This window comes from Xenopus laevis, chromosome 2S (assembly GCF_017654675.1).
Source record: "Xenopus laevis strain J_2021 chromosome 2S, Xenopus_laevis_v10.1, whole genome shotgun sequence".
Taxonomy (NCBI): domain Eukaryota; kingdom Metazoa; phylum Chordata; class Amphibia; order Anura; family Pipidae; genus Xenopus; species Xenopus laevis.
In genome coordinates this window covers 143,295,834-143,323,553 of record NC_054374.1, presented here as the reverse complement: position 1 = coordinate 143,323,553, position 27,720 = coordinate 143,295,834, and the positions used below count along the sequence as shown (strand labels likewise).

Below are 27,720 nucleotides of genomic sequence, written 5' to 3'. Positions count from 1 at the left end.
TTTCTGGTAGGTGAGATAAAAAGGATTATAAGATAATTTTCTAGATTGTTTCTTGTCAAAATAGTGTTGGATTTAAATTTAGGAAAACATTTAAGGCATTATACCTTGATTAATAACATTTTGCATCTTTGTTAAAGGGGACCAGTCACCCAAAACAAATATTCCTAATCCTATTTTATCATGTTAGCCAAGCAAAATGAACTTTAATTACACTATATAAATTATTTGAATCTTGTTTCCTTCAGTCTGGGAATTCAGAATTATAGCAAGCAGGCAGGAGCCATTTTGTGGACACTGGTATTAAGACAAGCCTTGCATCATCTCAGAATCTTGTTTTTGCACCAGAATGGGGGACCTGATGTCCATCCCCATGCACTGGCTACACAATTAAATGATTAAGAGACCTGGGGGAATGTGGAGAGAGCAGTGACATCTAGGAAGTGCTGAATGTAAAGTGAAAGTAATTGCCCAAGGCATAGAGGAGGGGCAGGCAATATTTGGTTGACAGCTGAGATTTTTAAATGAGTTTACTCATTGACTATGAATGCTTTAATAATAAAAGAATTTGGAGATCATGTTTAATTTGAAAAGGACTTTTATTATACAGCTTTTTATGTCTAGGTGACAGGTCCACTTTAATACTATGCTTAAGGCAACATATTAAAAATTGTAGTACCAGAAGAAGTGATTTACTCCCATGTATTACTTTAGTTACTTGAGTTTCACCTTCCTTTATCAGTTGAAAAACTGGTTTCCCTTCAATCACTTTAGTGATTCTTGTTATTGGTTCTGATGAGTTTAAATTGATAACAAAAAGTGACGATGTGTAGGTCATGTTAGTATTTTTTACTTTTAACAGTTTGTTGTTATGATAAATAAAAAAAAATAATAGTCTGTTTCAAATAGTGTGATTTGTTTAATATATTTTATAAACTGTTTATTAACGTTTTATCTTTTTATTTGTATTTTTGTATACCTTTAGTATAAAGTATGTGAAGATCATAAAAACGTCTTTTAAAAATACATAGTACTAACTTTTCAAAATAAATCAAAATCAAAACCACATTCTAAATAACTTAACCTCCTTGTATGACTTTAGTCACTCGAGTTTCACCTTCCTTTATCAGTTTCAAATCTTGTTCCCCTTCAACCACTCTAGTAAACTTTTTAGTTATTGTAGGTTCTGATAAAATTTGAGTTTAAAGGGTAAAAAGGTTAGAAGAACTTGATAAAATAGTTTAATTGTTAACACCATATTAATTCATTATTATGTAAGTTTAAAAATCTTTTTATAAACATTTTCCCCCATATGTAATAAAAGGCACTATGTTTGCCCAGGAGCAGTTATCCAAAGCAACCAATAAGATGTGACCAGTAAATGCTACCTGGTGATTGGTTGCTATGGGTTACTATACCTGGGCAAAAGTAGGCCTCTTATTACATAAACCCCATTATTTGATTATCTCTGCAACAATTACTGCAAAACAATTTGTATCTTATGGCTTTTTAAAAACGTTTATTCGTTTTAGGAAATTCAAGTATTTGCTTTTATTCCTGAATTATTAAGTGAATGAAATACAAAGCCAATATAATAAAACAGTTTAATGTAATAGTTAGGATGTATAATTATTTATTGACATGTTATAGATTTTTGTGATATTGCTCTGCCTCCACAAGCTTTTTCCAGCATATAATTACATTAAATTTACAACTTTGAAACATATCTATTAGGTTTTTGGAGATGATTGTCACTTTAGTGTCCAACCAATCTGCATAGCTGCTTCCTCAAATTCATAAAGTTACTAGTTGATAAACATGTGTTAGAAGGATCCGTAGCAGAAGCAAAAGGTGTTGATATGTATTGGCTCATACTAAGAGGGCAGTGCCAGGTGCCTCCATATATTGATATATTCAATAGTATGTCACAGGGTAAAACTTTTAAAATTAAAAATAGAAAAAGGGATTAAGATGTTAACCATAGCAATTTTTAAGAAAAATCTAGTTCCTTTTTAGATTATAATGAAGCCAGGATGGATTTTTCAGAATTAAGAGCATGAAAATGCAGTGAAATGCATTGCAATATACATACATATTTTGAGGCCTAAAGGATTTATTGAACTCTAACTTTCACTATTTGATGACAAATATGCCTCTAAAAATGCCAATGGAATGAACAGAAACTGACTGAAAATATTTTATTTTTATTTTTGCATTCTGTTAATTTTGAGTAATTTGTTGGGTTCCTTAAAATTACATAGTTAAATTGGGTTGAAAAAAGATCAACGTCCATCAAGTTCAACCACTCCAAATGAAATCCAGCATTCATACATCCACACACACTGACACTGACCCTTTTATACACTCACATACATATAGATTTTAGCATCACAATTGCCTTGGATATTATGCTTGTCCAAAAAATCATCCAATCCAAAAGCATTAACAGAATCAGCCATCACAACAACATCTGGCAGTACATTCCACAACCTCACTGCTCTTACAGTGAAGAACCACCTATGCTGCTTCAAATGAAAGTTCTTTTCTTCTAGTCTGAAGGGATGGCTTCTGGTACACAACTGGTTTACAATCATTTAATTGGGATAGTGCCTTGTGGAATGAAATACATTTTTTGCATGTTATGAGCAAGATCTCACAGTCTGCAAAAGCCAGTTTCTCTTGCACCTCACGTATGCACATATAAAGCATATAAATGGAAGGAAATATGACTGGCTCTCTAAGATGGGCCCATAGTAGAATAGTAGAGATAAAGTGCCTCCAAACTGAACTTACACACACTTTTAAGAACAACTCCGAAACAATGCTGAAGAACTAGTATTTGGTATATATATTGTGTATTAAACATCTAACCAAATTCAAAACCAAATTTGTTCAAATGAACAAAGATATTAAAAAAGTAGAAGTAGCATGTGACATTTTAGCCATGCCAGGCTTGGACTGGATTTTTTGGGAAATAGAATGTCTTGTTCTTCTGACACTTTTTCTGGTTCAGATATAGTGTGCTCAAATACCATAGAAGCTGTAAGCTTTCATTAGAAAAAAAATAGTCTAAACTGCTTGTGTGGTTTCTACCATAATACTGTATACTGCAATGGGAAGTATTTTACTTGTGGAATATTTTTTTATAACTAGTATAGTCATGTCTAAAGAAAATGTTGAAATAAATCATTGTGGAGCTGGCAAATTTTTACCCACACTTCCACTTTACTCCAATAAAAACAATTTTTCTATATTCTTATATGAAAATACTCTGATGTTAAAATAGATACCTTTGTTTGAGTCTCTATGTTGTTTGTTGGCCTTTTCTCCCGGGATTGGTTGTTGTTTTTGTAAAACAAAATTACAAAAACTAAAGTACCTACCACCTACAGTATATGTAAAACACTACATATGTATGAAAACGATACTTTTCCTATAATATGTAGCCTGGATAATGTTATAATGAAACTCTACTATTTTAATGACCATATGGCTTATATGAGGCTCTGTAAAGGGTACATATGCATGCTAGGTGTCATTGGTCAATGAAAAGACAGGGAGTCTACTACTCCAACACTTCTTCTTCTTGTTCAGTAAAAGACACACAATACATAACAAAATGGTGGATCAAGGTAAAACATGTAAAAAGGTAATATTAGACATGTCTTTACCAATTTCATAATATTATTTGATAGGTCACATTTAAGGATATAAATGATCTCTTGGTTAGGTTTCATTTAGAACACATACAAGAGGTGATGTAATAAAAGGCACTAAGTTTGCCCAGGAGCAGTAACCCATAGCAACCAATCAGAAGGTAGAAATCACTGGTCATCTGTTCAAAAGCAAAGATCCTATAGGTTGCTATGGGTTACTGCTCCTGGGCAAACGTATTGGTTTTTATTGCATATGGGGGTGCTCCTTTAAAGAGTTGCGTTAATAAATAGCAATTCAATTTTTTTCAATCAATGTGACATAAATATGAATCAGAGTATTTAATGGGTTCAGCACAAAATTGTCTGCTAGTTACTTTACCTCCTTGGATCACTTTTGTTACACGTGTTTCTCCTTCCTTTATCAGTTTAAATTCAGGCTCACCTTCGATCACTTTAGTGATCTTAGTAATCGAGGGATCTGGTAAATTCAAAAAAATTTAATAAAAACAAGGAAAGATAAGGGATTCTGCCGTGATTTTTATAGTGTAGTTTGTTTTTCTAAATTATATTATAAATAATTCACTCTACCATATAAAATTGTATTCCTTTATTTTTTAACTATAATATTGGTGTGTAGGCAGCCATCTCAGGTCAATGTGCCTGGTCATGTTCTTTCCGAATGAGCCAGAGCTGTACAATGGATCTGCTTTTAGAAAACCTATTGTTTCTCCTATGTAGCTGGAGGAGTTTCAATGGGACATGTATCATACCTTTGAGTGATATTCATATCTACCAGGGAGCTGTTATTTGGTTGCCTTCACATGTTCTATTGAAACTGGGGGGGGGGGCGTGATATCACTACACCTTGCAGTACAGCAGTAAAGAGTGACTGAAGCTTATTATAGCACAAGTCACATGACTGAGGGCACCTTGGAAACTGACATGTCTAGCCCCATGCTAGATTTCAAAATGAAATATAAAAAAAATCTGTTGGCTCTTTTGAAAAATGGATTCAGTGCAGAATTCTGCTGGGGTAGCACTATTATCTGATGCATTTTGAAAAAAAAAACATGTTTTCCTGAGACAGGATCCCTTTAAAATCACTGGTTTGTGCCAAGTGTTACTTTTGTACAAGCACCATGTTGTAATTCTTCTACTTCCTTCTACATTCCTTATTTATTCCTCAGCAGCCCCAGGTCAAATTTTTATTTAAAGTACACCTTTTCATTCTACTGTTCATGTACACCTGATGTGAAGAAGGAAAAATTTGAGAAGATTGCAATGTACTGATCTACAGAAGTACCCCAGGCCAGTGCAGTTTTCAGATAATAGGAGTAGTGGCGATTATATTGCAAGCAATTATAATCACTGGGGGTGGCACTGGCACATATCAGTTATTATAACTTTCCATCTCCTATAATAGCTAATACATTTTTTATTTTTTCTAATAAATCTTTAGAATATACAGTTCACGAAGAAAGAAATGCACATGCATCATTTAAAGAAAATATAAAATCTGTTGTAGGAGTAAGAGACATTTGGAGTGATTAATGGAATCAAATTAGAAGTAATGAATGATGTTAAGGGGCGTATGTATCAAGCGTCGAATTTCAAATTGAAAAAACTTCGAAATTTGAATTCAAAAGACCAACTGAAATTAATTTGAAGTTTTTTTTGGTCGAATAGGTCTGTTTTTGATCTTCCCCTAAATGTGGATGGGAAACTGTTGATAGTGGTGTAAATATAATTTTCAGATGAGATGGTCTTCATTAGGAAAATTATATAATACTCTGGTCTTGGGAGCTAGGAGTTATTGTATTACTTATTTTATAAGGTTTTAAAACACAAAATTGACACTGTTGACAAACAACAGTGCTTGGCTTAAGGGGTGGTCCCCCTGGCAAGCCTCTGCCCAATTATGACAAGAGAGCAGAATGGGTTGACAGGTCGGGGGCAACGAAAGGGAGTAGTCTTCTGCTTACCTGAAGTTTGGCCCTGAGTAGCTAATGCACACAACATGCAGGAATGCATAAGCATTGTTATATGTACCGTATGTTTAATATCCAATGTGATTTTGTTGCTGTTTTAATAGGGATAAAAAAAAATTAAATTACCTCCACGTATAACTTTAGTAATGGTTTCACCTCCAACTACTCTAATTTCTGGCTTTATTTCGATTATCCTTGTGACTGTTGTAACAATTGGCTCTGAAATTAAGCAGCAAAATTTAGAAATTTTAATAAACAATATCACTTTGTTCTGTTTTATAGAGACCAATGGAAAAATCATAATTTTACTTTAGATATATAAAGTTGATGCCTACAATTTTTATACTATGACAAAATGAAGCTTTGGGTAATGAGGATTTTGAAAGCTATGCTCTTACCTCCAATGATGATTCTTTTAACTAAAGGAAAGAAAAAAAAATATACATTAAATTTTGCCATTTCTTAAAATGCATTCACATCTAACAATCTTTGCAAAGTTACATTAATCATATAGGGGCCCATTTACAAACAATCAAATATTTTTTTTCCACAGTGAATTTGTGGTTTCCTATAATTTCAAAAAGCTCTAAAAAGTTGATTTATTAAATGTAAAAACCACAAAAACCTCTAAGGCAAAACTTCCCAAGTGAAAGTTGTTGAGGTACTACAGAAGTCAATAAGAGCTGCACTGATCCTATTAGACCACTTTAAACCAGTTCGTACTTTTAGAGGCTTTTGGATTTTTTCTTTGCTAGAAATTGGCCTGGAAAAATCTAAATTTTAGAGAGTTTTGATGTTTTGGTATTTTTTAACAATTTGCTCATCTTTTTTTCCGTTCTCTCTTTTTATATTTTTATATAATAAATTAAATGACAATCGTAGTTTAAGAGTTTGTGAGTTTAGTTGTGGTTTCAAAAATCTCTAAAACCACAAAAATCCGACCTTTAATAAATAAGCCTCATCGTTTTGAATGATCTAACACAAATGAAAAACAGCTGTTCCATAATAACATTGCAGATTCTTCATGATGGTTACTTCCAAAATAAACTGGATTCTATTGTGACATAATCTGATATAATTGTATGCAAATTTCAGTTTCACTCCTGGATAACTCATCTGCTTTTAACAGAACCACCTTTGTTTTCTCATAATTCCATGCATCTTTCATGGGCTGTTCCTCATTATATTTAAAATCAAGTTTAAATTACTGTATGTGCTTTGGAGTACTAACATGTTGTTTGATTTGGTTTATAGCACTTACAAGTGAAAGCCTCCAGTTGATGTACTTGTTATTTTCTGTCACTTACTTGTCTTGTCTTGCCCTTTTTCAATGCAACACAAAAGTCCTCGGCTATTTCATTACTGATTTATGAACTCTGTTTTCCTACCAAGTCTTTATGTTTATTCTTCCTACCTAGTGTCTACTATTACCTACACTATTTCTTACCAGTCAACATATTCAAGATATCTAAAAAAAATCATTGACTTGAACTACCCGTTACACCCATTATCCTTTTATCTAGTTGGAGTTGTGTTTTTCCCTTTTCCCTTGAAGTGCAAATTCCTTGATTTGGTGTCTCCCTTTCGTATTTTTCTGTTTTTGATGCTTAATAACACTTCCATCCTCAGTTTATACTTGATTGATCTACATTGCAGTTTTTATTTTCTGGGTGAAATTTTCAGTAATGTTTAACAAGGACTCTTTGTCTAAATACAAGTATAGGATATTGGCTACTTTACAAAGAAAGACAATGTCTAGAAAGTTATCTGTATTATTCATTTTCAGTTCAGTATGGGTTTATTTGACTAAACCTACTAATCTCATATTGTTTACGAAAATGTTACTTACTGTATTTAGTGAGAGGAATTTCACTGAATTTGCTTCCCCTAGAAAACTAGATAAAAGCATGACATACATTACTTTTCATCACTAAAGAGTAATCCACCATATCAAGAGCAATAACTATATTGGAAAATCTACAAATGTAAATGCTATAAAGTAAGTAAATAATATCAAAAGAGATTAAAATACTGTATGTACATGCCCCTCCTTTCATTCTCCTAGTTATTTGGAGAATATCATTAGATTAGAAATAAAAATATTTAAAACAATTTCGAATTATGCAGACTGAAGTGCTCTACGTAAACTAGAAAACATCCAAAGAAAATATCTTGGGGGGGTTTAGACAAACTTGTAAATTAAATCATAGGTGCAAACAACATGGGATACATGTGGCATGCTTTATGATAATGCATTATAAGGTTTCATTCATATGTCAGATGTCTTTTATTGTACCATAACAAGAGAGTATGATTGTGAACATAAAAAAATATACTGTACATAGACATTTCATGCATCTTTGCATTCCATTTTAATTACTGCTGCCATATTATTTGGGTCAACTGAGAAATCTTGCATAGACAGCACTAGATCAAAACCTCTAGTGGTAATAACATTTTCTTGAATTATAGAGATAATACAACTGTATCAATCAAAATGGCTATTTGTAGTCACATACCTTAATTGTAAAATACTTGATTATTTTATTAAGAATGGTCATAAGTTGTTCATTACCAAGGGAAACATCTGTAAATAAACAAAAAGGAAATTAAATCTTGTTATACTTTACATAGATGGCTGGTATTTATTGCAGTTTACTACTGCTATTCATGCTTTTCCATTTGAAATCTTTTCTACAAGTTTTTCATGTTTTTTTTTTCACTTCTACTCCCGTGCCCCCTTCATTTCCATTGATGCATTTCTTCTTTATAAACAAGACTCTTCTTATTTATAACCACTATGCCATATCCTTAATAGAATATTTTACTGTACTAACCTGCAGGGAAAAGTAGTTTATCTATAACATGAAATACTCCATTGGTTGTCATAACATCTGGTTCCTTTGAGACCACGCCGTTCACAGAAAGAGTATTATTTATCTACAAGATTAAATATTAAATTATTGAATGCACCTCAAACGTTCCAAAGAAGGTTCATTCTATTAAATATGATCATCAAAGTCAAACTAGATATCCTACCACCTACAATCTAGTTACATTGCAGCTGCTTTAAATGTGCTATTATACAGTTGAAATAAACATTGCTTTCCTTTTTTTTACTGTAGCTAATAGGGACTCAAGCCAAACAGGAATTCGCTTATGATAATTTGACAGTAAGGAAATTCATTTACATTTAAAGGCAAGTCAAGACAAGTTACTGAGATGCATTATGGTTATTACAGTATATGGTGTAAAGATATTACAGATCTGTAGACTGTAATTCTGATATTCAAAAGTATAATAGTTGAATAAGTAAAGCAGTATTAAATGTAACATGTTAATTCAAATGAGACCAACAGATGTGTGTCTGGTAGCTCTTACACCTGACCTTATAACACCTTTAACGTCTGAAATACCCATCCATTTACTGCCAATGAGAAAAGAAGGTGATTATATATATCAGTCTAAATCCTGTAGTTTTAGTATTAAAAAACCCAGAAAAAGAATTAAACCTGAAACATTGAAAATGTGTAGCACCAATAAAGGTCCTCCAGAATGATAAGCAAGAAACTTGAGTCATGTCTTCTGCATAACTCTTCCAGGGGACTTAAGACCTCTACATGTTTAAGACTCTAAAAACCTTTTGTAGTTTTTTCAAGCCAGAAACATGTAGACGTACTGTAGGTAAATTAGGGAATTACAGATTCAAAGAAAAGTCAGCTGTGAGTGTCAGAGAATGATTGCAAATTTATTTCTACTCAAAATACTTTAACCATTGTATCCAATAAAACTATGCTCACTGGGTATTATGAGCAGGATCAGACGAACAGACAGTTTTTAGCAGATTAAAATCCATTTACTATTTACATTTCCAGACTCTGTGATCTAACTGGTACAAAAATAAAACAAAACCCTTACCGCACTTGGGCTTTAATGAATACACAGGGTATTTTTCTCTAATACTGGTTCCCTATTGGGATTCTAGGCCAAAATATAAAAGTACAACTTCACAGGGTCTTTTTCTTTTAATCTGCAGCATTCCAAACTGTTTCACCCAGATCCAAGGTCTCAACCCTCTCAGCGTATAGTTCAATTTCATACTGGGACACCCTCTTTCTGGGCAGTAATGCTAATTATTTCCCAAGTGAGACTGTACTCCCTTCAAACTGTTTTCCAGTTACCAGTTCACAGTATTGTAATAGATCATACGTAATGTACTTACTGCTTTAACCATGATTTTACTTCCTTGAAGAGATTTAAGAATATTTGTCACACCCTGCTCAAATCCCCCACCAATGAACACTTCTGGTGCCAAGTGATACAGAAGGATGTTCTGAAGAGCAACTTTGTCTCCTGATATATGAAAATAAAATAACACATAAAATTAAAAATTCTACTTTTGTTATATTTTACTAAAGGCATCAAATCACCCAATCACATTTTAAAGTGCTTGTATGTATGTTGCAGGGCACACATAGAAATGAAGAGGACTCTGAAAGAAGCAAGTAAGACACATAGATACACTATAACACCAACAAAGAATCAGTACATTTTCTTTCCATCCTTCCACAAATGGTAATCATCACCCAGCACCTTGTATGAATGTGGTGGGGTATACTCACTGCATGGGGAATATATGAAAAAAGGTGTTACTGGCCCTTTAAGGCACCAGGGTTCCAATGAACCTGAATCTGAGACTGGATGGAGGCTTTTAAGTTAACAGATGAATCATGTCTACTGATGTATTAACCTGAATCAAAATAGTTTTAAACATTTTCAAGTAGATGTTTCATCCTCATGTAATGAAAGGAACTAAGTTTCCCCAGGAGATGTAACCCATAGCAACCAATAAATACTACCTCCTGAGTGGATGCTATGAGTTACTAGGCAACCTATTTATCAAAATTTTAATTTGTGTACTTTTAAAGGTTTTTTTTCTACTGTGAATAAACTGGAGTATTTGTGTATTTATTATAAAAATCTTGAATCTGTGATCTTACAAGATTAAAAAAAAATCAAAAACAATCCAATAAATAAATATTTCATAGGATAGCTCCTATTAACCTTGTAACCTTTTAGATGGATTTTTCTTCAAGTATTTGAGTTTTTTAAGCTTAAAAAATACTTGATTTAAAGCTATAAATTAAGGTTGTGGGATTTAGTGCAAAAAAGCTACCCCCTTGAATTGCAGATTTTGAATCTTGATACATCAGAGCCATAGCATTTTTTATTATACAACCCTCTAAGAACCACTTACGTTTTAAGATTTCCAATTCTTCCTCGCTAAGTCCTTTAAAGGCATCATTAGTTGGAATAAACCAAGTCCAAGCTCCTGGTTGCAAGAGAAGTTCTTTCAAGCCGGCATATTCAATCAGGTTCAGGAAAATGCTGTGAACATTGAAAGAAAAGAGGTAAGTGACCGTGTAAAGTTTAACTTCTGTGCAAGTCCCTTAAGCATTCAAATACTTAGGGGCAAATTCATCAAGGGTCGAATATCGAGGGTTAATTAACCCTCGATATTCGACTTGGAATGAAAATCCTTCGACTTCGAAAATCGAAGTCGAAGGATTTTGTGCAAATACTGCGACCGAACGATCGAAGGAATAATCGTTTGATCGAACAATTAAATCCTTCGAATCGAACGATTTTAATCCAACGATCGAAGGATTATCCTTCGACCAAAAAAACGTAGCCAAGCCTATGGGGACCTTCCCCATAGGCTAACATTGGGTTCGGTAGCTTTTAGGTGGCGAACTAGGGGGTCGAAGTTTTTTCTTAAAGGGACAGTACTTCGACTTTCAAATGGTCGAATAGTCTAACGATTTTTTTAACATTGGGTTCGGTAGCTTTTAGGTGGCGAACTAGGGGGTTGAAGTTTTTTCTTAAAGAGACAGTACTTCGACTTTCAAATGGTCGAATAGACGAACGATTTTTAGTTCGAATCCTTCGATTCAAAATCGAAGTCATAGTCGAAGGTCGAAGTAGCCCATTCGATGGTCGAAGTAGCCAAAAAAACACTTGAAATTCGAATTTTTTTTTTCTTCTATTCCTTCACTCGAAGTTAATGAATTGGCCCCTAATAGTCAGTTCAGGTATAATATATAGCTGTTATTCGTATCTAGTTCTGCAAATGTTTTTTTTCCAGACACAGTTAATTTTGTGCCTCTTGAGTTTTAAATGTAATTTCAGGGCTTGGAGTATGGGAAGAATGATCAATTTAGTTGAATCAACAAGCATCTGAAATAGGAATCAAGCATGCAGTATTCATTTGAATTCACACATGATATAACTATTTTTCATAGACACTATGTCATGTATGAAATGTGTGGTTAAGTGGGATTAGGTCAGTGGTACTGTATAATTCATCTATCTGAACGCAGTCATTTTAACACTGCCTGGAGTGGTTACAGATGTCAGACTGGTCATCTGTTAAAGGTATAAGATAAACCAAAAATCTGACTGCCTAAATAAGCTCAGCCAAACCAAAATATAAAAATCTCTCTCCAAGAAATGTATCATAGTCTGTATAGAATCCAGAAACCTTAGGCCAAAAGTGGTTAATTATTCAGACTTTTCATATGGTGTCATGTTAACCAGTTCTCTAGGAATATATTTTGGAAAATGCCTGTTCAGCGGGTTTCATGTCCAACAAATGACTCAAGGCACTCCTTTTGCTCTTTTCAACATTATCATGTTCTAGCATTTCCATTTTGCTGAGCACACATAGATTATTATAAATCTCCATTTTGATCAACGATTTTTCCCCAAACAATTAACCGCTGTCTCTTTTTGTAGCCAGTAATGAGTTACATGGGATATGGTTTTGCAAGTTAGACATTTTGCTATTCCAGAAACAAATGCGTATAAGCCATAAATTTGTATTTGTATAACATAAACATCAGACAGGACCAGACAAACTACTGTGAATTTTAGCTTTAAAGATTCATATTTTGTGAAACTGAGGGGCCCATTTACTTAGCTCGAGTGAAGGAATAGAGGAAAATTAGTTTGAATTTCGAAGGGTCGAATATGGCTACTTCTACCATCGAATGGGTTACTTGGACTTTCGATTACGACCCTCGACTTCAAATAGAACGATTCGAACTAAAATCGTTTGACTATTCGACCATTCGATAGTCGAAGTACTGTCTCTTTAAAAAATTCTTCGACCCCCTAGTTCGCCACCTAAAACCTACCGAGGCCAATGTTAGCCTATGGGGAAGGTCCCCATAGGCTTCCTAACAATTTTCTGATCGAAGGAATATCCTTTGATCGATGGATTAAAATCCTTCGAATCGTTCGATTTGAAGGATTTAATCGTTCGATCAAAGTCCTTCGACTTCGATATTCGAAGTTGAAGGATTTTACTTCGACCCTAGGTAAATGTGTCCCTAAATAATGGGTAGTATTCCTTCCTATGGAGAAATATATAAATAAAACATTACATGTGATTGTAATCCTGTGATAACCAGAATCTAGCCAATTTATGCTCAAAAGAAAAATCTAGAAGGGACCTGATCTTAGTATAAGTATGAATCCTTTATGCAGAACCCTTGAGAGTTTTTAGATAGTACTGTACTTCACATTATTTTCTAATGTGCAGTACTATGCCTTAAGGCTACTTAAAACAAAAATTGCTTTTTTGGTTAATAGTTTTTCAGATATTAAATTGCATACCCAAGGTAAAAAATTGTGTGTAGAAACATGGCAAATTCTATCCACATTTTTGCTGAACTTGTGGACTTTGTTTTATACTACAGGGCTCATTTACAACCACTAGTGTTGTGTGCAAAGGGATATTTTGGACACAAAATGCCATAATTTGTTTTTTTTACCTATAATGCAGCATTTCCCCCTAAGTCCAGTGTAATATTGGCCATGCTCTCAGTGGTGCATGCTTCAACTGCATTCTTGATAGAACATGCTGTTGGAGACTTGGAGCTACAGTCACTTCCAGGGTGGTGGTAGCTACAGTCCCTAGCATCAATGGGTGCAGTTGTCCATCATTTATCATAAGAGGCAGAAGGAACACACTGACAACCAGGAGCATGTTTGGACACAAGTACCTTCATGAATTGTGTTAATATGTACTCTCCTTTGCATTTATTTTAGAGAACCCACGTATGTGGATACGATCATAAATCTCTTTTTAACTTTATAGCTCATGGAGTGTTCTACTGACCATCACCTTGACCAGTTTTTGGTTCTGTTCTCAACTTTTTATATAAAACAGTCAATTAGGTTTATAACTGGACTCTGAGTAAGGAAAGCCAATGTATTTTAGTGGTGCCTCCTTTTGATGATACGACATCCACTTAGGTCCCTCTTTTTCCGTCCTTAAAACTTGAATAAGCTCTAAATGGTAGTGGCTTAGTGAGCCTAGAAAACTCTATGTACATTGCTTTTAAAATTAATTGAATTCATTCTGTAGTTCTTTGAGATTATTGTTATCCAACTTCTTTGTTCTAATATGATTAAAAAAAGTTACCTGAACCGTTTGTCAAGGCTTAAGAGGTCATATAATGACTTTTCTGCTGGCTTGATAAGTTCACTAAACATATGGATTGCACCATTCCTTCCTTCTTTGCTTCCACGAAGCATGCAGGAATTTTCAATGCAGACAGCCTGTGGTACAAAAACATTTTATTTGACTTTATTTTTCATCATTCCCTGCTTAGCCTCAATAATACAAATTCACTTTGTTTAGTAAAACCAGCATACTGAGGTTTTTTTTTACACGGATTCTCAGTAGGAAACTTAAATTTAATACTGAAGACATAAAGGTAGAATTATTTATTTTTGAATTTGCGTTTTGTCAAAACTTGAAAAAAAATCACAAATATAATGTAATTAAATTTAACAGAATTATGATTTTTTTCTTGATCACTAGCATACGCACAAAACTCAAATCAGAAGAACTTGTTCAAATTAAATTGTAAAAGAGAATTGATAGCAACAAATATTTGCCTTGTTCCATTCATTTTTACAAATTTGACTATGTTCACTAAGCTTTAGATGCCATTTGATAAATGTTAAATTTATGGGATTATTATGATTCTTAAATTTTGAATACATTATTCAATAACATATGAAAAAATAACAAATATTAATAATATTGTTCCGGAGAATTTATTTTCAAAATAGTAAAATATTTTTGCTTGAAGGTGTGTTTCTGTTAAAGGAAATTATTGGGCAGATTTACTAAGGGTCGAAGTGAATTCGAGGGGATTTTTGAAGTAAAAAAATTTGAAATTCAAAGTAATTTTTTGGATACTTCGACCATCAAATAGTATACTATGACTTAGATTCGAAGTATAAATCGTTCGAATATTCGACCATACGATAACCGAAGTACTGTCTCTTTAATAAAACTTCGACTTCAATACTTCGCCAAGTTAAACCTGCCGAAGTGCTATGTTAGCCTATGGGGACCTTCTACAACCATTTTCTAAATCTTTACACATCGAATAAAATTTTTATTCGATTGCAGGATTACAAAATATGCCGAAAAAACTTTGAATTCGATATTCGAATTCAAAGTTTTTTAATTCGATTGTCGAATTTCAACGTTTTTTGTACATCGAAATTCGACCCTTAGTAAATCTGCCCCTAAATATTGATCATTGATTGAGTATTCATTAAACACTGTAAATGTGCAGACTGAAAACATGTACATATCAGTCACATTTATCTTACATTACATTAGGCTCCAGGATTATTTTATCTTGTTACAGCATGTAACACCACAATTATCTTCAGACACCTCCTGATCATATTCAGAAATAACTAAACTGACAAATGTTGCTTGAGGGTATTTTCGTTTCAATGAATGAAATTCATGCAACATTAATATACATAAAATAAATTAATGTTTAATTTATGTGTGAATAAATATGGAAAATTTCTAAAGTATTTAAATATCCAATGTGTTAAACCTTGACATATTTCCAGAAACAAATAAAAATGGAAGAATATTGCAATGGTAGATTTCAGAAATTGTATTATTTGTGCAATAATTTTAGGCAAAACCAGCTATGTGTTTTGTTGAAATTTGTTACTAGAGCCAAGCAACCACTTGAGATTCCATTCAGTTACATTAAATGAAGGACCATATGAGTTATAATGATCATTTTGTTCAACAAAGCATATTTTTTTTACTGAGCTTGAAGCATGACTTTTGCGCCACTTCTGGTGGAAACACAAAAGATGAAATTATTAGTTCTGGAAGGCCAAACTTTGGACTTTCAAAATCAGTGGAAGAGATTTTTTTCTTCATCTTCTAACTATTTAAACTTATTCTATTGGCAACAAATAAATAATATTGCTAACTGTGTTGGCATGTTCATTTTTTAACAAAAGTTGTTTATCCTAATGGATTTAATAATATGTATTGCTAACCATTACAGAGAGACAGCAAGTGAACTTACAGTACGATAGACAAACACTCTAAGGATCTTTCCACCCCATGTCTCCAATGTCTGTCCATTGTACAGTTCATTAAGAACAAACTTTGTCTTGAGAATATGGTTTTGTAGGATCAATTTAAGAAGACGCTGATCCATTTTTAAGGTTTGATCTGTAGAAAAATAACATGGGTGACATGACAATTACTCTATAACATATCTTCTCTCTTTCAAGATAATATATATTAAATTATTTTAAAGTTATGTGAAAAGAAAATGTGCACTGTCAGGTAGAAGCATAATCTTAATCAAAACTATTTTTTTACATTATCCTTTGCTTTCATAAAGCTATATTAGATGCGACTCGATAATATAAGCTTACCAGAGAAAGCATTATTTACAGGTGCAAGGAGTGTGTATTCTGCATCTTGTCTAAAAGATGCTGCAAGACCCATCTGTGCCATAAGATCAGTAAAAGTAGTTTGTTGACTTCCTGCAAGCTCCAAGACTTGTTTTGCTGTAATAATAAACAAAAATGTTTTACATTTTCTTGCAATTTATTTTGCTTTATAATTGAGACCAAATATATAATTGGTTACAGCAGCTTCTTTGCTTATTCCAAAAGGTAGCAGTTAGTAAGCATTGGTTATTTACTTTCCTGGTATAAATGCTAGCACATTAAGGGGTCCTTAGTGCTCACCTAACAAGCAATGTGCACAAGGAATATTGCACTAAGCTCCAAATTGAAAATCTGCTCTTCAAGAGGGGGTGAATCCACCTAATGTAGCTTCTGCTCTCTGCCAATGTGCAAGGTAAATAGTGCTCTATTCTGAATTCCTTTTAAGGGCTTTGGTAAAAGACACTTAACATATGCGACTTGTAAATGCAGCTCAGATAAAGGTTATTGAAGTGGATGCCTACATGATGCTTATGTTCTGCCTTTTCAATGGTAAGCATTTACAAGCATTCACAGTTGGGTTCAACTCTTTTCACTGCATATTGGTGGGGCAAAGAGTTGTTCATGAGCAAAAAAGGATTGTGGGACAAAAACATGGCCCCTAACACCAGTGTTTAAACTTTGCACCTCCTACTTCCTACTCCTATGTATATGAGCAATAGTGTCTTTATTTAAAACAATTTTGTTAAGCTGCGACCATAAATGCAAAAAAAATAATAATTTCTATTTGCATTACAATTCTGTAACAGAAGTAAATGAAAACAGTCAAGTTATAAATCCTTATAAACCTCAGTTGCTTATGCTTAACAAAAAATAAAATGTTAATTACTCACCAGAGTCAGGAATCAGGACCTGGTCAATCAAGTGAATGACTCCATTAGTTGTAACAATATCTTTACGATTTACCATCTTAATGCCATTCACTGTCAAACTGTCACCATCACATCCTATTTGCAGTGAACTTCCCTCCAGAGTTTCTAATGCTGCCCCACCCATTATGGCTTCTGAACACTGGACAGTATTGAGGATGTGGTAATTCACAAGAGCTGAAAGTAATTTAAAAGAAAGCAATTTTAGTACAATGTAATTTCAAAGTCATATTTAAGTCCATATGTTCTTCAAAGGACCAGTAACATCAAAAGATAAAAGGGTTTTGCATGAAATTATTAACCTTAGACCAACACACAATAGCAACATTATTTTTGTATAGAACAATACAAAACAGGTTCAATAAATACTTAGAAGATAACAAAGAACCTGTGTAGAATAGAATGGCTGAACGCAGCAGGGACATTTTATACCCATTGCTACCCTGAGGCAGCCTTTCCTTTGCTGTCCCCCATCAGCCCTGCACTTACCTTCAGAAGCTTTGTCACGAGTTGAGGGGGTATCACTAGTGTGGAGAGTGCAATTGTGGTTTCTGCACTAGAGGAGCCAGAATTCCAATTTAAGAATCAGAATTTTGGCTTTTAAAGTCACCAGTAGTGGCTTTTTGCCACCCCAGGTAACTTGCGGTTTGCTGCGACAAATCTCTCGACCTGCCTTATGGCAGTGCCCCTCATTTGAAAGATGAACAGAGAATTAATGCAATTACTGGCTCTCTACAGAACTGTACAATTAAATCCTTTTTTTTTTATACAAAATAGGACAATGACTGCCATGCAAAGTTTCCTTTGTGTACAGACAGAATTACTGACACTAACTGTGAGGTGGTCCATGGGGTGAAGTACGCAAAGATGATTATATAGTTATGTAACAGCTGTGCACAGTAATTCCCCTTTTTATTCTCCGTCCCCTTTTATGTATCCTTTTCAATTTATTTTTAAAATGTCACGGCCGGCACCCAATACCAAAACAAGTGCCAAGTACCCTGGTCTCGGCTCGGCTTCACCAGTAGTGTGACCACCGTTGGGCTTCGGGAGGAGCCCTCAGCTTACTTGGGTGCCGCCTGGACTTAACGAGGGGTACAAGGCAAGATGTTCTGGCTGGCAAAGGGGCACGGCAGGTAGCAGAGTCTTTTGGGCCGAAGGTCACGGTACAAAACAGGAAACAGAATCGTAGTCAGTACAGGCCGGGTCGGGGCAGGCAGAAGTCAATCGTAATCAGGCAGGCCAAGGTCAAAACCGGGTAATCAATCAGACACAGGGTCGGACTGGGAGGCATGGGGCCCACCGGGGCTACTGCCCCAGGGCCCCCTCCAGCCGCCACTGCCGCTCCGGAGTGCTGCAGGGGGCTAGTGCGCATGCGCACAAACGCGTTTGTGCGCATGCGCAGCCATTCTATTCTACCGCGACCCCAAACAAAGTGGGGTCGCGCCACCCCACTAAGTAGCGGATCTGGGCCGGCGGGGCCCACAAGAGCCCGGAGCCCACCGGGGTTTTTCCCGGTGTCCCGCCGGCCCAGTCCGACACTGATCAGACAGGAGGGTTCAGCAGAAGGATAGTCGATATTCAGGCAAGGGTCAGATATAGAAGTCAGGATAATCGTAAAGCCAGGCAGGGGTCAAAACCAGAATCAGAAATCAGAATCGCTAACAAAGCACCAGGAACAAGATCCTATCACGGGCAAGGTCTCACAGCCCTAATGAGCTTTTTTATACAATTCAAATTCGGCGCCATGACGCGCTGGCGTCACCACGCCAGCGCGCCTGCGCCTTTAAATGACGTCGAGGCGCGCGGGTCCTTAGGCACCCAAGATGCCACCACTGGACCACCAGGGTAAGTGATAATCACTACATAAAGCTTATAATTGAACAATTGCTCTTATAACATGAATTAATCTTTACAATTATAGCTACTCCATCATAAATCCCAGCCATACCTTTAACTGCCTGTTTGTCTCCCATAATTCTGTCAAGAACACCTTTTGGAAGTTTTTCAAAAGCATCATTAGTTGGGGCAAAAAGGGTATAGTGACCTGACTTGCCAAGCTGTTCCAATACCTCTGCAGCAACTCCAGCCTCCTACAAAACACACACACATATATATATATAGTTCATTTTGGCATAAATTATTCTGATGTTTCTTTTGTTAAGACTATTTAAGTGCATCCTATTAATAAATTAAATATAATTTAATTTATTTATGTCTATCCACTTATGCTATAGGAATTCATGCCAGTTAAGGGGTATTGAGCCTAAACAAAAATATATATTTACTAATTTACTACTAAAGCACAAAGGATATTGTAAACTAGTGATATTGCTACATCTGGCAAATACATCTATAGATTTAACTGACAGTATTTGTTTTCGTTGCCCTTGCACACTTACTCTGAAGGATGATAATTCATCTTCAGAATCAATGAAATCTTCGATGGTATTTCCAACTGCTGTCACAACACGGTCAATGACATGAACAACACCATTTGTTGCGATTTGGTTTCCATGGATAATTCTTGCACAGTTAACTGTGACAACCTGTTTTGATCAACACTAGAAATTAATCACATGTCAATTTAAATCTTAAAATTAGTTTTGTTAGGACTGAAAGATGAAAATGATTTGAGCCAAGTATACATTTTGCATTTAGCAAGAAAAAATATGAATGGAGAAATATGGGGCATTAGATTTACTAAATTGGAACTTTTCAAACTCTTTTAAAATTTTGGAAAAACTTAACTTAAACACAGGTTTTTCTAGAGTTCCAATCTACAAAATGGGCTGAAATCAGAAAAACCTGTTAACTTAAGTGAAATAACTTGATCCCAGTAAAGCTGCATTCTAGTATGCAAAAAGTCAAAATTGTTTAAAAAGCCCAAATTTAAAAATTGCTTGACTTTAGAAGACACCTCCCTCAATATTCTCTTGCATAATAGACACCCCTGAGTCTTTAAATAAGGAAACGTTTTTTATAGTTGTAGTAAAAGATAACATACATCATTTTAGCTTAAAGGGGGAACTGCTGTTGTTGTTCAGCATACTCTTTGGAAAACAACTGTAAATAACAGGAATGCAGATTTGTACCTGATTTAATGAAGAAAATCATACTGATTGGTACTTACCCCATTTGGGTAGTGGTTTATTACTAGTTCTTGATTATTGAACATAGATGTCACAGATAATCCATTTTTCAGATCTTTTGTCAACATCCTTTTGTTAATCATATGATAATGAAGAGCATTGAGCAGTTCAATATTCACATTGCTTAGCAATGAATCACGCACTTCCTAATAACAATATTAAGGAAATAAACACTTCATTAGCACCATTTTTTCCATCATTTTTTAAATTCTGTTATAAAGGTATTTTCTTAATACCTTAAACTACATTTTGTCAGGTTGTTAAAGGAGATATTTTTCCAAATATCCAGTTTTATATAAAGTATCTTGTAATGATAATAAGTCTTAAGCAACTGGAATTTCAGAGTAATATTGAATATAATTCACTGTTTGTCCCTAAAGTTTCTTCAATTCAGCTGAGAGGTAGGAAATGCTTTATACTGTATAATGTTACATTTACCAAAGAGGTAGCTCTTAGTTATGCCAATGATAACAATGAATATATTTATATATAGAAAACACAATGCAGACTTGTAAAAAGGAAAAGTTATATGCTGATTTCTTTCTGAATTTCCTGAAGCAGAAAGTCTATATAAATAATAAAATTACATACTTCTAGAATACAACAGCTGCCAAGCATTATTACCACGTATGGTAAGTAAAAAACAAACAAACAATGCAGACGTTTAGAAAGAAAAAGCTAAGAGCTAGATGATTTGTTAATGCTTGTATAAAGGGGTTTCTTAAGCAGAAAGTTTAAACTTTAAACACAATAATACAAACTTACAGAATCCAACAGCTGCCAAGCATCATTGCTGGGTGCAAAGAAAGTAAAGGAGCCAACTCCTTCTATTTCCTTTCTCAGTTCAGATCTATCAGAATAATCCTGCGTTGCTGTGGCTCCCACAATTCCAAGGGTGCCATACACATTGTCAATGGGAGCAACTAGTAAGATGAAACAGGAAAAATAGATCAAACTCATTGCAAGAGGGACAGATTTCTTTTAGATTAGCTTACTGTATGATGATTAAAGTTGAAATTTTAGTAGAATGTATGAGCATTTTGGTATTGCTTGTCCGCTGTTTTTTAACAAAAAACTCTGTACAAACAGAACCTGTGAAAGTTGTTCTCAAAAACTAATTTTTTTTCAAAATTTGTACATTTTCACTTTTGACGCTCATTTCAAATTGCATGCAAAGTTACAGCTTGAACCTCAATTCCCTTGGTACTTGATGAGTTCCCAAGACCATGTAGATAATAAATTAGCAGACCATGGTCAGCATTCATTTATTAGGAAGGTATGATTACATTTTTTTGTAATAAGAAAGGACACAACACTGGAAATATATTAGATCAAATACTTTTGCATGCCTCAAGGTTGCCATAGACGGTACAGTTACGATCTTTCCTGCAACCATTGGTCACAGGAAAGATCTTTAATTTTCAATGCAGACATTTAAACCTGAATTTTTCAGCTATAAAGGTAGAAACAATAGAATTCTACCTCTAGCTGACGATTCAGCAACAAACACTAGCACATTTTCCGAACGGTCCAATCAGAGAGCTGATCAGTATCAGTCTTTTGCTGATATTGGTTGGCTCATGTCCCACCTTACATGCACTGAATATCATACGAAACATAGTTTAGTATAATAAAACCTGTTTGTCTATGAACACCTTTACTTAAACTTACTTAAGTAGGTTTTGAACAGGGAAGGTTACTAATAACATTGCTCAGTGGGGCCTCGGGCTCTGCTATTTCTAATTTATCCAATTTGATGTCATTTTTGCCTGTTGATATTAAAGCCCTGTAATGATTTTAAAGGGAAGAGTATATATCACGTGTATTCTAAGTTGTCAGGTTCTAAGCTGAACGCTTCTTTGATCTGAAATGTTTCCCCATTTGGGTTTCATTTCCAAATCTCAAGATACATTATGGGGCAGATCATCGAACATCGAATTGGATTACATTTTTGGATGAACGAAAATCGTTCGATCGTACGATGAAATCCTTCGAATCGAATGATTTATTTGATCAATCTACGATTTCTTTCGACTTCTAAAGACTTAGCCAAATGTTGCCTATGGGTTCTAGGAGGTCCCCATAGGCTAACATAGCAATTCGGCAGGTTTAAGATGCGAAGTGTCGAAGTCGAACTTTTTTAAAGAGACAGTACTTCGATTTTCGAAGTCAAACTTTTTACTTTGAATCGAAGTCGAAGTCGAATTTAGGCCTATTCGATGGTCGAAGTACCCAAAAAATAGATAGAAATTCAAAGAAAAAGATTGCGACCAAACTCCCAAACCTGAATCCCCTTAATTTACCAATAAAACTTCTTGCAAAAATCAGTGTGACAAAAAGTCGCAACAAAATTGAGTGTCAATTTGAATAGTATAATTTTTCACATTTTTGCTCCAAAAACACCTGGGAAACTTGAATTTATTGGATTTTCTAACAAAAACCAGTGAAAAGAGCCTGAAACTGTGGAGAATCCTGAAGGTAAAAAACATGTTCCAGTTGTTAAAGGGACCATCTGTCATTGACTTCTACATGATTTTGACAGGATTTAGCTGGAGTATTTTCGATGTAAATTTTTAGCAGCTTCAAAACATAATAAATCTTAAGTAATTAGAGTTTTTTCCCTGTAAATATTCAAGTTTTTCCCCTTTAAAAACTCAACAAAAAAAATTGAGTTTTAATACATAGGTCCCTACTTGTCATTGTCAGCAGAGAAAGATAAGGGAAGTACTGACAATGTTCATCCAGTACAGGATTAAGTAATTTGTTCAGATGCCTCCAAATTTCATGGGAGCATCTATATGTAATTAATACATGCATAAAATAAATATACACAGCTGCTAAACTTAAATTAAAATGCATCTGGCAAATGGCAGAGTTTTTCCTCCTGAGATCTAGGCATTCTGGACATTCTGTTTTGCCCCTAACATTTCTATTCACCCCCAAGTTCATGTGGCCACACGTATTAAAGCCAAAACAGGGGAAAGATAACAAAAAGTAATCAGGTCATTAGCATGAAGCCTTACAAATACAGTATTATGAGTTAAAAAACAACATTGGACAATACACACAGGGCCGCCATCAGGGGGGGACAGGGGGGACAAGCGTACCGGGCCCGGGCATGAAGGGGGGCCCGGCAGCGCTGCATTTTTTGAAGATCCGGGCCCCCCTTACGAGCGCCCGAGCCGTACGTCTTGCCTCTTGCGTGCCGAATGCGGAAGTGCCGAAAAGCCGAAGCCGATGCGCCGAAAAGACCCGAAGTCACGGAAAAAGCCGATGTCACGAAGCGCCGAAAAGAACCGAAGTCACGAAAACAGCCGAAGTCCTGAAGCAGCGCAAAGACCCGAAGTCACGAAAAGAGCCGAAATTGAAGTCCTGAAGCGGTGAAAAGACCCGAAGTCACGAAAGGAGGCGAAGTGGAAGTACTGAAGCCATGAGTTCAATCCTACTGAACACCAGTTTGTGTTTGTTTTTTTTTTTTAATCACCTGGCCACCAATGTATTATTTTAATATTCTATAGGCCCCTGCCTCCAATCTTTTTTTTAAAACTTTTTTTTTGGGGCCCCAATTTTTTTTTTAACTCATAAGGGGCCCCTTGCCACCATTGTTTTTTTTTTTTTTTTTAATTTTTTTAATTTTTTTAACTTGTAAAAAAAAGTTGCCACCAGTTTTTTTTTTTTTTCAAAAAAAAATTTTTTTTTCAAAATTTTTTTTGGGGCCCCAATTTGTTTTTAACTTATAAGGGGGCCCCTGCCGCCAATGGTTTTTTTTTTCAAAAAAAAAATTTTTTTTTTTTCAAATTTTTTTTGGGGCCCCAATTTGTTTTTAACTTATAAGGGGGCCCCTGCCACCAATGTTTGTTTATTTTTTAGTTTTTTAAAAAATTTTTGTTGGGGCCCCAAGTTTTTTTTAACTTATAAGGGGGCCCCTGCCACCAATGTTTTTAAAAAAAAAAAAAAAAAATTTTTTTTTTTTGGGGCCCCAATTTTTTATAAGGGGGCCCTGACCATCAATAGCTTTTTACAACTTGTGTGGGGGGGTTACTTTTTTAGCGCTGATGTCTGTGTGGTCTTTTAACTGCGATGTGGAGTGGGCGGGATATGGGGTGGAGCTTGGTCGTCAGTGTGGGCGGGGCCCAGGGGGCCCCAAAAATTTTTTTGTACGGGGCCCCGTGATTTCTAATGGCGGCCCTGAATACACAGATGCTGATATAGTACAATGGTTATGCCCAACTTCTAATGTTACAAGTTCTCTCCTAAGGCTTCAGAGCCTCTTTTACCCTTTGATTACACCATATATGAAGCAAAACTATAGCCAATGTGCCAAATAGACATGTAAGTATACTTAAATGTATCAGCCTGCTATTGCGTAAAGAACTTCTTTTTGCATTAGTTCTGTTTCTGTTAAAAAAATTCAAGATGATCACACAGGCACATTAAATTGAGCATAACAACCCGTCATAGACTAACATTGCAATTACCTAACGAACATGTTATTCTTTCTTTGTTTTTATAATGTTTATTTATTTTTTAAATAAAATAGAGAACCATTTCTGTATGAATAGATATTTTAAAAAAACATGCTGAATTTGTAGAGAATCAGAAACATATGGACCAGTAAAGTAATTAACAAAGTCCTGATAAAAAGAAGGCAAATCATTCAAAGGAAGACTCATTTGAAGTAGCATTTATAATGTCAAGCCTTATAATTTTATAAGAAAATCCTACAAACTTTACATATTGGCACAAGATAAAACATGAATGTGCAGACTGTAAATTCCACAGTATATAATCACATTAATAAGCAAGGAATACCATTTATAAAACAATACCTGCAGGACATCCAGCTTCACCGTTTATTTTCATGTAGCCTGGGCAACATTCATATAAAATGGTTCTGTTAAACAGAATGTTACAATGAATAAAGTGACACTGCACATGTGGGAATAAGTTCAAGAAACTGAAGGACAGTTCAATTCAGTGGTATATGTATATACTGTATACGTATCTAGTTAAAACATCAGGGCTTTTCAACACAATCTCTTTATAGTTATCGGTATTGCCCAAACCACACTATGCCCTGGGGACAGAGGCCATTGCAGCAGGAAAATACTAACCATAATAAACACATTGCCTTGAAAAAGGCCAGAATGTTCTGGAATGACAGTTTGCTATAAACTTTGGGGTTATGCTGAGACAGTAATCGAGGAGGAATGTGGCAGTAAAGGGGCAAAAGTAATTTCCCAGTTGTTATTCTTCTTATATGTAAATGGTCCTTTGCCTCTATTTTTCACAGTGACATTTAACATTATTTGTATACGTGCAAGTAATGTTATTTTCTGGACAAAGAAAAATACACACATTTCTTAATGGTCATTAAAGCATTAGTATTAAGAGGAATAAACCATCATGCCATGAATATATACTGTAGAGTAGGAGACATAATTTTGTATTGTGTAGCACAGAGAAATGTACAGTGTAAGTTCCATTGTTTTTGCCATAAAGGACATTTACATTTTCATATTATGTATCTAAATTGAGCACATATGCTCAACCCAAATGGCACATTTTGTACAGCATATAACCAGCAGCGATCCTGGAGCTGATGCCGCCTGAAGCAGCAACCCCGATGCCAACCCCCTCTCCCGCACTGGAGAGTCGGAAAGAGTCAGTGGGTGGTAATAGCACTCTAGTGTAGCCCTATTTCTGGGTTGAAACCCGTTCATTTGGCTCTTAAATTTACAAAAGCCACCCCTTGTTACTGCCTGCTCACTGCCACCTGAGGCAAGGTTCAAACCTTGCCTCATGGCAGGAGCAGCCCTGCATATAACCCCTCCATTTGATAGTCACATTGCATTTTCCTAAAACAAATAGCTGCTTTCACCAGGCAGCTATTTTCCTTCTGACACAACATCTATGATATTTACTTCAACAAACAACACATGTATGCTGTAAAGTTTGTGCAATCAAGAATGCAGCATTGTACAGAAACAACATACTTTCACCAAAAGTCCTGCTTGGATTAATCCCTGTAATGTTTAAGGAGAGATGGTTTGGAGAAAAAATAAAAGCAGACAGCTAGGGCAGAGTTTTCATGGACACCAGCGATGTTTATTAATCAGGAGTTGAGAAGACCTAAGCATGCTACGTAGCCAACAGCCAAAATATATGGGGGGATTACATGTCCTTTGTCACTAATGATGATGCAAGATACTATGGAGTGTGGGCACTATTTGATCCACTGCATTACTTCTAGTAGGCTCAAAGTGTCCTGTGCAAGGAGCCTATACAAAAGAGCAAGAAGCCATTGTGTATTATAAATATGATTCTGGGTGACAAATGTAGGGATATGTACAATAGCCACCCCTAGCTAATACTGGCAGGCAAATCCTCAACCTATTCAATCAACCTATTTTCTGATTATGCCCTTTTGTTTCTACAGTGACCAGTAGATGGCACTGTGCAATAGTATAAAAAGGGTTGTGACAATGTGCTCAGGGTCCATTTTAGCTTGAGCACTTCCCTGTTCATTAGGAAGGGAAGGGGTAGTCGAACCCAAGATTTGCCCTTAGTAAAGTGGGTAGTTATACTCTTTCACAGATCACTCTAGGAGTGATAGATAGGTTATGTAGTTGAGCAGTTCCAGGCTCCGACAAGGTGAGTCAGAGGGATTAAGATCCTGGGTGCTAATGACCCAAAAGTAGGGACTAAATGCATAGACTCAGGGATGTAGATATTCCCCTGGGTTCCACTAAGAGAAAGGCTGAAAGCTGGACATACCTTCCAGTTGCTGTCTTACTGTGTGTTTCGTTTGCTTTCAGGGACAGTTGTTTTTAGTATTGTGAGTTTACACTATTCTTTTGGTGGTCTATGTTCTATCAATGGTTATAAACTCCTATGTGGATTGTTCTGCTAAATAAACTGAGTTGCCAAAGTTTTTCTTCTTTCCAAAAGCCAGTTAAGGTAAGATTACGGAAAATAATTAAGTTTTCAGCCCTCCAGAGGCTGATTATCAATCCGTGTTTACAGAGCATCTAATATTATATTTGGGGTTTAATATTTGCACAATCTCTCGCTTAACAGGGCCATCAATACAGTTTTATACAAAGGACATTTATGTTAGACAGGCTAACTAAAGGGGAACTGATTTTTTTCATGCACCAAAACTGTAGTAGATACTTAATTTTTTTCCGTAAAAATA

At 35.2% G+C, this 27,720-nt stretch overlaps 1 protein-coding gene across 21 annotated transcripts in view; it reads right to left on the bottom strand.

Annotated features, from left to right (window-relative positions):
- The window catches only part of postn.S (periostin, osteoblast specific factor S homeolog), a 54,171-nt gene that overhangs the window by 10,449 nt on the left and 16,002 nt on the right, over positions 1 to 27,720 (bottom strand). For all 21 annotated transcript variants that reach the window (XM_018250220.2, XM_018250226.2, XM_018250225.2 and 18 more), the window contains exons 3-19: positions 25,352 to 25,416; positions 21,288 to 21,445; positions 20,504 to 20,668; positions 19,773 to 19,919; positions 19,322 to 19,463; positions 17,335 to 17,547; positions 16,427 to 16,561; positions 16,069 to 16,217; positions 14,130 to 14,266; positions 10,899 to 11,029; positions 9,864 to 9,994; positions 8,479 to 8,581; positions 8,161 to 8,228; positions 7,491 to 7,536; positions 6,040 to 6,060; positions 5,768 to 5,860; positions 4,033 to 4,131 (exon numbers count right to left, since the gene is read on the bottom strand). In XM_018250220.2, the coding sequence (XP_018105709.1) occupies positions 4,033 to 4,131; positions 5,768 to 5,860; positions 6,040 to 6,060; positions 7,491 to 7,536; positions 8,161 to 8,228; positions 8,479 to 8,581; positions 9,864 to 9,994; positions 10,899 to 11,029; positions 14,130 to 14,266; positions 16,069 to 16,217; positions 16,427 to 16,561; positions 17,335 to 17,547; positions 19,322 to 19,463; positions 19,773 to 19,919; positions 20,504 to 20,668; positions 21,288 to 21,445; positions 25,352 to 25,416 (2,003 nt within the window). The remainder of the gene's footprint in view (positions 1 to 4,032; positions 4,132 to 5,767; positions 5,861 to 6,039; positions 6,061 to 7,490; positions 7,537 to 8,160; positions 8,229 to 8,478; positions 8,582 to 9,863; positions 9,995 to 10,898; positions 11,030 to 14,129; positions 14,267 to 16,068; positions 16,218 to 16,426; positions 16,562 to 17,334; positions 17,548 to 19,321; positions 19,464 to 19,772; positions 19,920 to 20,503; positions 20,669 to 21,287; positions 21,446 to 25,351; positions 25,417 to 27,720) is intronic.